At 33.7% G+C, this 13,348-nt stretch overlaps 1 protein-coding gene across 1 annotated transcript in view; it reads left to right on the top strand.

The window, feature by feature from the left end:
- LOC106872737 (ras GTPase-activating-like protein IQGAP1) overlaps positions 1 to 5,320 on the top strand; it is a 176,489-nt gene extending 171,169 nt beyond the window's left edge. The window contains exons 40-42 of the mRNA XM_014919820.2: positions 49 to 171; positions 1,182 to 1,290; positions 4,389 to 5,320. Of these exons, the coding sequence (XP_014775306.1) occupies positions 49 to 171; positions 1,182 to 1,290; positions 4,389 to 4,502 (346 nt within the window). The 3' untranslated portion in view covers positions 4,503 to 5,320. The remainder of the gene's footprint in view (positions 1 to 48; positions 172 to 1,181; positions 1,291 to 4,388) is intronic.
- The last annotated feature ends 8,028 nt before the right edge of the window (positions 5,321 to 13,348 follow it).

Here is a 13,348-nt window from a genome sequence, read left to right as displayed (position 1 = left end):
TATCCAGGAAATTTTTAACATTCCTTTTTTTTTTTTTTAAATCTCCAGTCGCAAATCAAGGTCTTTTACCCTGTTTCGTAAAGATGACAATCTGACCACTGTGAAATACAGTGCTGCCCAGCTTTATGAGAAGGGCCTGATTTTGGAAATAGAAGATTTGGCTGTCAACCAGTAAGTTCACTGATTATTATTCATAGATGTTACACTACCACAAACTTTTGCAACTGACTTAGATCATTGACAGTGATACAAATAAATGTTAGTAATATTTATGTTAGCTCACAGCTTGTAATATAATACTTATCAAGACCTGGAGTAGTCAGACTCTACCCTTTCAGGAAAAAAGTATTAATAAAATTTTATAAAATGAAAAACAAAAGCCTGATTTTGCATTGTAGGGCTTACTTTATTAAAATAAAAGACTAGCCATATGGGTTTATATATATATATAATTGTGGTGTACAGTTGAATTGATCTGTTGGTATGGGATTTTTGTCGAGAATGAAAGAGCAGTGTCTATGAGGTTAGCAACCAACTTCTAGACACCGTTGAGATATTGATGTGATTGATAGTCACATCTACAAGAGAATTCCAGAAGGCTGGTATTCTAGGGAGGAAGGATTGGGTAAGGTAGTTGGGAAGAGTAGGGAATTCATAGAAGCAGTGATAGAATAAGCAGAGGAGAAACAATAGATGTGTAGAGTCAGATGTTTGAAGTGTGTTTGTGAATGAGTTTTCACAAATTAGTGGCATCCAGTTTAGTGTTTGTTCATGAAGTTCAGCAACCCATCAGAACTGAAGAGGAAAACTAATCTTTTGAATTTTATATATATCTTTTCTCTTTTACTTGTTTCAGTCATGAGACTGCAGCCATGCTGGGGCACCACCTGAGGAGTTTTTAATTAAATAAATTGACCCCAGTACTTTTTTCAAGTTTTGTACTTTATCAGTCTCTTTTGCCAAACTGCTTAGTTACAGGGATGCAAATACATCAACACTTGTCAAGCAATAGTGGGACACACACACACACACATACATATATTTCACTTAGGCATTGCAAAACTAATAAACTGGTGTAGAACTCAATTTGTGTAGAATTTTTAGCTGTGAAATATGAAGTTGATAATGCATGCCTGGTAACTAACTAATAGTGAAGTATACTTTTTATTTTATCCTTACAGGTTTAAGAATGTTCTTTTTGAGATTTCCAATACCGAGAAGACTGGTGTTTTTGAAGTGAATGCCAAGTTTTTAGGAGTCCATATGGAAAAGGTTGAACTTGTGTTTCAGGTAAGAAAAGTTATTTCAAAGAACTGTCTTTTTGTGTGTGTGTTCAGACTTTTTTAAAACTAGTTATTACAACTTTAATTACACACAAACAATTTTCAGATAGATAATTTCTATCAAACATGCCTATTGTCCATTTTGGCCTGATCTTCACTTAATAGTTTTAGTATAAATACAAAGTCTAATTGTGTTTTATAAACAAGCCTCTCTGATATCACTGTCTTAGCTTCCTGTTGGAAAATGGCCTCCGTTAACCACTCTCTACTTTTGACACACTATGTAAAAGTGTGAGTTATGAAACAGTTGCCAATAATTTGAGATGTGAATGATTTGGAAAGAAAATATAATCAGTATATGAAAATTAAATTTATTTAGATATTTATAAATTATGATTGTAATCATCATCATCTTTTAACATCCGTCTTCTATGCTGGCATGGGTTGGACAATCCAACAGGGTCGAATAGGTCAGAGGATTGTGTCTGCTAAGACATGGTTTTTCTAGCTGGATGCCTTTCCTCATGCCAACCACTCCATGTAGTTGCTTCCTCCCCCTACTCTGTTTGTGGCACCAACACCTGTGAGGTTGCTATGTATCAGGTCATTAAGAATGAAATGTCTGATTTTCTTATGCACCAAGTTTGAAGTTGTTAACTCTTTTTTTATCCTGACATTTCTTTGTTTTACAACATTGAAGAGTTACATCATCACTTTTCGAAATGCATTTCATGGTGTCTGATTATATTGAGTTTTCTCTTGTAAATCAGTTTTTGTGAACCCATGGATAGATCAAAAGCTTGTCTTTTATGAATGAGTTCCGTCATGGAACTAATGCATCCCAGACAGCTTGAAGCATCAGTCAGGTGTTAGGTGAAGATGTGGTGAATGAGTACACTGTACCTCAATGGTTTGAGAAGTTCTGGTCTAGTGACTTTACTCTTGAAAATCAGCCCCATGGTAGACCTGAGACTAAGGTGGATAATGATGAGCTGGAACTATAGTGGAAGCGGATACATCTCACCACTGCGCATGAGTTAACAGCAAGGTTTGATGTTTCAATTCCAACTGCATTAGTCCATCTGAAACAAATCGGCAGGATAAGGAAGCTGGACAAGTGGGTACCACACGTCTTGAAATTTGCTGTTCTTTGCTGTCACACATAAAAGCAAACTGTTTTTGCATCGTATTGTTACGTGTAATGAAAAATGGATTCTTTTCAGCAATTGCAAGCATTCTGCATGGTGGTTGGACAGAGATGAAGTGCCAAAACACAATCCCAAAAAGAATTTTTTCTACTCTAGGCACAAGGTCAAAACTTTGGGGGGAGGAGGGGGTCAGTCGATTAGATCAACCCCTGTATGCAACTGGTACTTAATTTATCGACCTCAAAAGGATGAAAGGCAAGGTCGACCTCGGTGGAATTTAAACTCAGAATGCAAAGACAGACGAAATGCCACTGAGCAATTTGCCTGGTGTGCTAACATTTCAGCCAGCTTATCGCCTTACAATCGCAAAAACAATATTCACCAAAAAAAGCTAATGATGTTTGTTTGGTGGTCCAGCACTGGTGTCATCCTCTACAGCTTCATGAGACCCGATAACTCAATTACAGTGGATGTATACATTAACCAATTGGATGAAATGATGAGTGAATTTGCAATTAAACAACTGAGATTGGTCAATAGAGACGGGCCAATTCTTTTGCAAGACAATGCTCAATCACATGTTGCACAAAGAGCACAACTCAAGTTACAAGAACTGAACTTGCATCAGCCATATTCACCAGACCTTGCACCAACTGACTATCACATTTTCCAGGCATTCGACAACTTTTTTCAAGGAAAAAACTTCAAATCTGAAGATGCAAGAACTGCCTTTTATGATTTCATCACCTCTTGCTCTCCAGAATTCTTTGCTGCTGGCATAAATAAGCTACCAATAAAATGGTAAAATTGTGTTGATAATTTAGGTGCATACTTAGATTAACTGCATTGCTTTTCATTGAGATAAAGTAAAATAAACTTTCAGTTCAAAATCGGACATTTCATTCTTAATGACCAGATAGTTTGCAAGACTAAAATCACCATCACTTGAGTGGGGCTGCTGTAGAGATGGCAAAATATTAAATTAGTAAGATTAACACTTTTAAAATGAAGAATGGATTCTTCACATAATGAGAATGAATTACTTCATACTGGATGAATTCAGTTCATCTTAAGGTTTTTCGATATACATTTTACTCACCTGTGTATATGAGAGAAATTCTAGACTCAGTGCTTTTGTAAATTAGAATGAAGGTAACCAAATTTATCCAGGACAAACACATGCTAGCAAAAGCCAATGTATTATTTGATAAGGGTCTCCAAATCTTCCAGTACTATACCTACAATATTAATTGGAATTGTGGTGCAACATACATATATTGAAATAATATGGAAACTACTAGTTGTTCAATCAAATGTTTTAAAGTCATTTTCCTGCCATAACAGAATTTAACCTTGCAGGCCCATAACTGTCCAATAGTACTTATCATTGTTTGCTATTTTGTGGTAGCATTTCCTTCCTGGTGCCAACCCTTTGAGTCATCTCTTATGATAAACATGGATATGATGGACCCATTCTACATCCAGGATACATGTTTCTATTCTAATGTTGTTTTACCTAAGAGGCTATTGTTTGCTCCAATAGTTTCTTGGAATATTAGCCAGTGTATTGTCTCAAGGGAATCTTCCTTCTTAATTGGTGGTGGGTTTTTTCTTAGATAACAAGTAGGCTGTGTGGTGTATATCAGCTGTGATGTCATATGACAGTGTATTCTGCAGCAGCTTCACAGAAATATGTGGCTTTGTATTAGATGCAATTTCTGGAATATTGATACTGTATTTGTGTGTTGCATGCTGAGCACGAAAATGTTGTGAAATGGTATTTGAGGAAGTCTGGAATTGTGGAAGCTAAAAGACACCTGTAAGAGGTTTGGCTATGAAATGATGTAGGTTTTTATATGAATATGAAAATGTTGGCTCTTATATTTCTAGCCAGTATAGAATGATGAATCTTGAGCTAATCCTGACTGTGTGTTGAAATTATTTTTTATACTTTTAGGATTTGCTCCAGCTGCAGTATGAAGGTGTTGCTGTAATGAACATGTTTAACCGTGCAAAAGTGAATGTCAATTTACTGATATTTCTCCTGAACCGTAAATTTTATGGCAGGTGAACAGGACACAAATTTATCTTCCAAGTGTCTGTCTGCACTGAACTTCCTGTCGAGGATTGCTTTCTACTCAATTACAACATAATCATATTATGCAGACAAAATAGTTAAAATGTGAACATAAAAAAAAAAAAAAAATTCATGAGATTTTTTCCAGCTTATAGGAAGGAATTCGTTCCATCAGTTATTATTGGGAACACGAGTGAATTAATTATAATTTTATGTTTTTCATTGCATGTAAATATTCTCGATGGATTTCTTAGTCTTCTGTGTATGCAGCATATGGATGAATTTAGCTTTACAACTTTTTATTTAAAATAAATACAATTCCAAACTGATTCTACCAGAATTATTGGAACAATTATTGGAATATATATATTGTCAATATATATAATCTCTTTCAGTTTTACAAACCAATTTCTTTATAATACAGTAAAAAATGTAAATTATAATTCAGATTAATGCATCATTTTATTTCACATATCTCTATTTTGTGCATATGAACTCAAAACTTGCTTGAAAAAATGTGCACCAGAATGTGGACTGAATGGGTTTTTGTTTTGTTTTTGTTTTGTTTCCTTCATTTTCTTTGTGCTATTTTTCTTCTTTTCTTAAATAATTATAAATTATGATAGTTTATGTTACTTAGATGTTCAAATATGAATAGATTTTCTTGATTTATTATTTTAGTTTTATTATTTAGCTTTTATATTTAGTCTGTAATTTAGGTCTATCCATGACTATTGCATACAATTGTCTGTTATAAACATATACTGAAAACCAATAAATTCCTAATAAAGAAAAAAAATTGTCAACATTTATTTAAAGTAGTTATTTTTGTGTGTTTGACCTTGTGTTTTTTTTCCTTTTTAATTTGATTGTTTTTCATTTTCTAGTACACTTGATATAATCACAAACATACAAATGTTGTGTGTGTGTATATATACTTAAATATAATGGAAGTTTTTCTTTTTAATATATTTTTAATTATTGTCAAATGCAAGTAAAAACGTTGTTGGGTTGCTTATTTACTTTATTCATTTCTAAAACTTTTTGTATCGTAACAAATGCTTTGTTTCTTTTCTTTGCTACACACTAGCTGGGAAAACAAAATTTATATATGATCAGGCATGAGCCCAAAATCCAGTTGTCTTAAATGATTTTCAAGAAAGTAAAATCTAATGAATGTTCTTTTGTATTAAGCAGGGCCAGTGCCAGGGTATCCAGCACCCTAGGCCAGTGCTACAATATGCACCCCCTTCCCCCAAACCTACAACGAGAGTCTTCTATTTCAATTTTTTCTACTTCCTCCTCCAGCCATCACCCTCATTACACCAACTTGAAAATGCAGTTAAAAATTTATAATTAACTTGTGAACAATAAATCTATAGTTTTATGAACATGTATATCACTGAGTAAATTTTCTACCGAGCAAAATTTGAAATATTTTATGCTAAACTATGTAACAGGTCATAACACCACACAAGCCTCTCGCCAAACCCACTCATGTCTTCCAACTATTTTTGTTCTAGCAGTGACTTCACCTGCTCCCTTTATAAGTTTTTGTTATTTTAATTAAATCCAATAAATTTCGTGTATGTTGCACATGGCACCCCTGACTTTAGTGTCTCACCCAATCACCTAGTCTACTAGGAAATAGCACTGGCCATAGTCTCAAGTTATAAACACTAAGAAACTATCCATAGCAGTTAATTTCACTTAAGATTCACAGCCTAGTTTTGCACCACAACACTGGAAATTATAAATAAATCAGTTTGCTTATAATTATTCAGTGGTAAATATTTGAAAGTAAAAGATAAGTATCTAGGATCATATTTCCTCTATTATTACATTAAGGCATATAATGAATCAATATATTAAAGCTACTTGTTATTTAGTAAATCCTTCTGTCTTGTGTAATTTGTGTTTCCCCTGTTTTTGCAACTTGTAATCGATGTAAATATTTTCCCTTTCATTAACTTAAGATTGTGGAATGATGGTTATTTTGTCATTTATATGGGGTTTTTTATTAACTGTAAAATACTTTCCTCGGACGGAAGGGCATGTTTGAAAAGTTTACCAATTTTCACGGTATATTAAAAGAAATCATATTTTGTCATAATCTGCAGTATTTGTATCAAAAAGTTTTTAAAAAATACAAAAAGCTCTACACAAAAACTTCATACATGTTGTTTATAGAGCTGCAAAAACTTTTTTTATACCATTCCAAAAAGCTTTTGACACCTAAATGTTTTAATGTTTGCTCTCTCTCTCTCAGATATTCTCTCTCTCTCTCACTAATATGTTATTAGACAATTGTCTCTATTAGTAGTTTGAGCTGAACCAATTAGTTAAACATTAAATTTTTAGTATTCTTGTTTAAAATTCTTTTTGAGCAATTTTTAAGTTGTACGTAGCATATAATATGTTAGTGGCTCATGAATTATTGTATACTGCAAATGTAAATCACTAAAACTATAAGCTGAAGGTGAACTTATCCCTATCTTGAGAATCATTTGCCTTAAATTATCAACATTAATTACTACATATATAAAATAATCACAGAAGACTTTTTATTAAGAACAATATTTAAAGTTCTAGTTCTTTTATGGTTTATAATGTAAAGAAAAATAATTAAGCTGCCACTAAAATGTTTTAATGTTGTTGATTCCAAGAAGCTACTAGACTAGATACAGTAGAGAGTCCAGGATAACATATTACCAATTTGAACATCTTACTACTCTGTTATAATTATATAACTTAATTTTTAGTCTGAGAATAAAACTGCAATTTGTGGGAGTTTTTTCTTTTGCTTTTCCTCTTTTGATCTTAAAAGATGAACTTAAAGATTATAGTGAATTTCTTACTTTTTCACTCTCATACATACACAGTAATTATTATGGAAGTGAATAAATGTTTTGTATTTAAAATGAACATTCTTCAAAACTTTGTCTCTTGTTTCTAGAAAGACAGTTTTCAGTCGAAACAATGATTCATGTTTGTGTTTCTTTTATTGTATACTGTATTACTAACTTAATCCAATAAAATATTTCCAACAATTTTTAAACATTTATTTTCATAATGATTGGGAATAAATCTAGTTACTTTAAAACTTCACTGTGATATATCAAAGAAGCTGGTCTTATTCAAGGAACACTGTTTCAGTTTATGGAACTTTCAAATATGAATTTTTATAATTTGTATTGCAAATGTCACATTGTCATGTTATAGTCACTCCATAACTGTACATTAATACAGTTTTTCTATATAACACAGATAAAAATGATTGCTCACAGACCTTGGTAACCTGAAATTTAGAGGGAGATAAATCATATTATGTCCCATTTTAATCAATTTCTAACACCTTGTTTATACTTTTTGTACATACACCTGTTTTCATAAATAAGTTTTACTGCACCAACTCAAGAATCTGTCACAACAAAAAACGTATTGGGGAACTCATTGACCAAGAGAATCGTTTTGAATAATGGGTATAGCTGCATGGTATAAAGTTTCTTCCCAACCACACAGTTATGCGTTCAGTCTCACTGCGTGACACCTTGATAGGTATCTTCTACTATAGCCTTGGGCCGACTACAGCCTTGAGAGTGGCTTTGGTATAGGAAAACTGAAAGAGACCCACATGTATGTATGTTTTTGTATTTTTCCCTCTACCACACTGCTTGATAACTGGTGTTGGTTTGTTTACATCCCCATAACTTAATGGTTCAGCAGAAGAGAAATATGAGCATCACACAGCATATCATTGTCATCATTTAACATCCACTTTTCCATGTGTGCATGGTTTGGACTGAAGTTGTTGAAGTGGATTTTCAATGGTTAGATGCCCTGTCAACAACTATCACATGAAGTCAAAGCAGACAGTGGCACATGCACAGGTGGATACAGTGTGCATTCCAGAAATTTTGACTTCTTCAGGGGAGACATTTGTTAAGTTCAAAGAAATACAAAACTAATCTCCTGCAAAGTAGGATCCTCTCACTTTAATGCACTTGTAGTGTTCCAGTCATTTTGTGAAGGCCTTATAAAAGTCCTCCAAAGTGAAGATGTCTAGGACCCTTGTTGCAGCCACCATCTTCTCAATATCATGAAAATGACTGCTTCTGAGGTTCTTCAGCTTAAGGAACAGCCAAAAGTCACAGGGAGCAATGTCTAAATTGTAGAGAGAGTGAGGGACAGTTTTGATGCCAATCACTGTTATGGAGTTGGTTACCAGGATGGAATTGTGGACTGGTGCAGGTGCCACTGACCCTAGTGGAAGAGCTCTAACCTTTTGCTATGAAATCTCTTCTTGAACTCCCTCAAAACCTCTGCAAAATGGTCTTTGTCAAAGGGAGTTCAATGAATACAGATGATGCCCTTGCTGTTGAAAAAGGAGTTCATCATGAGCTTCCCAGTAGACTTGCTTTGTCTGTGGGAGCCAAGATGCTTCCATTGGGCACTCTGTCTCTTGGTCTATGGATCATAACAGTTGATCCAGTTTTCATCACAGGTCACCAAAGACTTGTACTCTTGGATTGGAGGTAATGAGCTCAACAATCATCCTGTTGTCACCAATTCACCTTCTCTCACTGAGCACCCTGGGAACAAACTTTGCACAAATGTTGTGCATGTTCAAATCTTCATGAATAATTCTGTGTACAGTTGCCACACCATCTCCAAAATGTATGCTGATTGTTCTTATAGGCACATGATAGTCTTCATCCAGAAAATTGCAAATTTTTCTCAACTAGTTCTTATGTACTGACATACCTCTCCCTCCTACACTTCTCATCATCTCACATCTTCTCTACTGTCCCTGATCCTTTTGTGCTAGTGAAAAATGGATGCTTGGCTCATGTAGCATTTTTGTCTGATTGAGCTCAAAATTTTTATTGCATAGCAAGCTTCCAAATTGTCTTCACATCCTGACTGCATTCAGCTAACAAGTCAACTGTGACAAGCAGTGTTTAGTAAGATGTGTTTGAAGTGTTGTTACAGCTGTCTCATTCAATCTGGAATGAGAAAGTTGGTAGGTCAGCTTATTAGATGCATAGTAATGAAATACTAAAATTACAATAATCTTAGACAATTATAACTGCTTTTCTTAAAAAAAAAATCTAAGACCTTCTAGAATGCCCCTTATATATACATGTACAATGGACTCCTTTAAGTTTCCATCTACTAAATCCACTCACAAGGCTGCAAAAGAGGAGACTTTCCTAAAATGCTGGGACCATGTGGTTGGAAAGTAAACTTCTTACTACAGTCACACCTGTACATACAAGAAAATTGGTTTGCACATAAATAAAAACAGTTTGCTTCTCTCTAATAATAACCTTATATTATAAAAGTGAGGAGGATCTTCTGTCTGTCACATGCTGTATTAGAGGAAGGGGAGGAGAAAAGGTTGTTAAACAAGAGAAAGTGTATGTGTGAAGGAAAACAAGATAGTCTCTGTAGTGACTAACAAGTTTTGATTAAAAATATGGGAATTTTAAATGCAAGTTTGTCAAACAATATAGTTAATTTTTGGTTATTTGTGTCTGTGTGTTTCTGTATGTCTTTCAACATAGAGACAATACAACACATACTTTAAAAAAATACTTTCACTATAGTGGTAAGTTGTTATTGTTGTTGAAAGAGGAATTCACTGAGAAAGAGAAAGGGTGTGTGTGTGAAAGATAATTGAAATTTGTTTCAAGAGAAACCAGGTTGTTGCTGAGAGAGTGTGTGTATCTGAAAGATAGACAGGTAAATTGTTATCATAGTAACTGAGACTTTCCCTATATAACAGTCTACTGTACATGCATGATTAATAAATATTTTTACCTGCCGCATCGCTGTTATTGTTGCAGCTAATGAAATTATTCATTACAATGTGCTATTGTTTCTTATTTACTGTACCCTCAACGAACACCGTGCCGAAGAATGAAAATAAAATTTTGCTGCTAAGTACAACTCATTAGAAAAAAAACACAACAAACATTGTACTTATAAAATGATATTGCCACGTGTTCACATTCAAAATGAAGTTGCTGAGTTTTGAAATTTTTACAAAATATTAACGTAGAAGAAAACTATCATTCAAGACTAAGTTATTTATTGCAAACAAGTTTAGCTATTACAAATGATTGCACAATCACGACACCATTCTGGTTTGAAGAGGTAAATGTAAAGTCGTACAAAATGAGAAAGAAGCACTGCAAAAGAACGAAACCACCCTAAACCACTGAAGAAATTTGAGTTACTAATTGTAAAAGCTCCGTAACTACATACATATAAATTAGCAAATTCTCATGTAAGAGTCGCTTAAAGCTGATATAACTATAGATCGCCAACCAGTATTCTACATTGGGAAAATAAAAAGAGAATCGGATGTAAAGCAATTGATATCGACTACTTCATCCTGCGGCTGGAAAGACGTTCAGACGTGACACTTTGAAACATAGTCTCTTAAGATTGCCGAAGTCATAAATAAATGAGTCTCCATCTTAAGACAAATATACATTAAACCAAGAAAGGAAATATCGTGGAAAGATGACTTGTTCAACCTAAAATGTAAACACTTTTACAATACTGAAAGAATTAGAGATAAAAGCATAACGGTTGCATATCATTGCTATTCGTGATAAAGATAAACTTTCATGAAAATATATTTGGCCCTAAAAAGGGCCGTCGATAGAGAAATTACTACAGCAAGTGTTTATTTGCTGTTAGTGTATTTAGTAATTGCCTTCGTACCCTCTGACATTGCGTGTTTGGCCAATTGGCCACGAATCAAAAGCCGGACGGCAGTTTGGATTTCTCGACTACTCATGGTTGAACGTCTGTTGTAGTGAGCCAAACGACTGGCTTCGACAGCGATTCTCTCGAACAAATCGTTAACGAAGCTGTTCATGATGATCATGGCTTTGTTGGATATTCCAGTATCAGGATGGACCTGTTTCATAACTTTATAGATGTAGTTGGAATAGCTCTCCTTCCTCTTTCGCTTTACTTTCTTGTTTTTCGATCCAGCTAAATTTGGCTTGACGGGTTTCTTGATATCTTCGCTATCTGACATCATCAACGATCAATGCAAGCTCTAAGAATGCTTAGCTGATCTCTGGCAACTGACTTTATTTATGGATAGAGAGAAGGCACCACAGGAAAGTGACTGTTTGGCGCGCTTCAATTTCATTGGTTAAAATAGTTTCTCACGTGATCAGCATACTTGAGGCTACCTGAAGTTCAATTTATTTCTTTTTTTCTGTCCCCACCATGTGCTGTCCCCTTTGTGTTAGGCCCTCTGTGACGAATAAAGAAAGTAATTATACTCTATATATTATGTATGTATGTATGTGTACGTATGTATATATATATATATATATGTGTGTGTGTGTGTGTGTGTGTATACATATATATATATGTGTAATTATAACATTGATGTATTAAATAATAATTTAACACAAATGTCCCATAAACATTGTTATATTCAAAGTGGCTGTAGTGACTATATAAACAGATATTTTTATCAAGGATGTAATTGATTATAATTAGCAAGAAGTGAAATAATAAAGATAAGGCAATAGGAAAATAGGTATACATACACATATATATATATATATATATACATATATATACACTTACATACATAAACATATATATATACAAACATACACATTCATAGATTCATGTATACAAACACACAAATATATGTATACACATATGTAAAACTAAATATGAATGTGTGTATATATATATATATATATATATATGTGCGTGTGTGTGTGTGTGTGTGTGTGTGTATGTATGTATGTAACATTTAGTTCTTCGTTGCAGTCGAGGGTCATCAATTGTAACAGTTGTTGTTAAGGTGTTGGTTGCTAGTGTAACAGTTTGCATTATGATATATGTTGGAGTTGGCAGTTAGTGATTGTATCGGGTGCTGCTATTGAAGAGGTGCAAGATGGAAGAAAGAACAGTGGTTGAAGTTGTAAAGAAATACTTATTTGCCATTACTTTGTACATATCCAAAACTACAATGGGTTGGTATGTATAATTAGTAAATGGAAAAGCATGCAAAGCAAAAACAGTTAATTTTGACTGGTATGTGTGTACATGTTCTCGTAGTAGTAATCCACAGATAGAAATAGAATGAAGTTGTAAGAGAAAAGAAACTGAGCTAGTGAAAGTTACAGAGTTGAGGGAAGTTGTGTCACATAGTCACTGATTGTAACCTTTCTTGTTCCGGTCATTTGTCTGCTTGTGTCCATGACTCTCATTGGTCTCTGCTCACTAACTGATTTTGCCTTACCAAATCCTCGTTATAACTATCCAATTAGAAAGACAGGCATATTGTTGAGAACAGTAGATTTCGTTGGTGGTACCTGTTATCTCAATTCTAATTTTTGGTGGCCCAGAAAAGTTTAGAAGGGTCAAGTGGCAAAGACATAATTCTGCTTAGCGATGGTATCTGGTAAATGTAGCTGCTGTCACTCACAGAAAATCTATTGTTTCACCATGAGAAAAGTGCTGTTGAACTGTTAAGTGAAATTTGGCAATCGAAGATTGAATCCACGCCATGCCTGCATAAAGCCACTACATATATATATATATATATAATAATATTATTAGGGACAAAATCCAAAATTACAGGTAAAAAACTCAATTAAAATCAATTTATAAAAAATTAAAATTAAATTGAGCCTTATAGATAAAGTATATATAAAATATATATAGTTTTAGGGAAAATAACCAATTTTCAAGAACTCATCGATGAAAATCCACTATCACATATAGAAAAATTAATAATTAAAAGCACAATAAATGAGTATAATATAAAGTAAAGTAAATATCATAAGATA

Source organism: Octopus bimaculoides, chromosome 2 (genome assembly GCF_001194135.2).
Source record: "Octopus bimaculoides isolate UCB-OBI-ISO-001 chromosome 2, ASM119413v2, whole genome shotgun sequence".
In the NCBI taxonomy this organism is placed as follows: Eukaryota; Metazoa; Mollusca; class Cephalopoda; order Octopoda; family Octopodidae; genus Octopus; species Octopus bimaculoides.
Note: the sequence above shows the minus strand (reverse complement) of the source record. Positions and strands in the feature narration are given on the sequence as shown.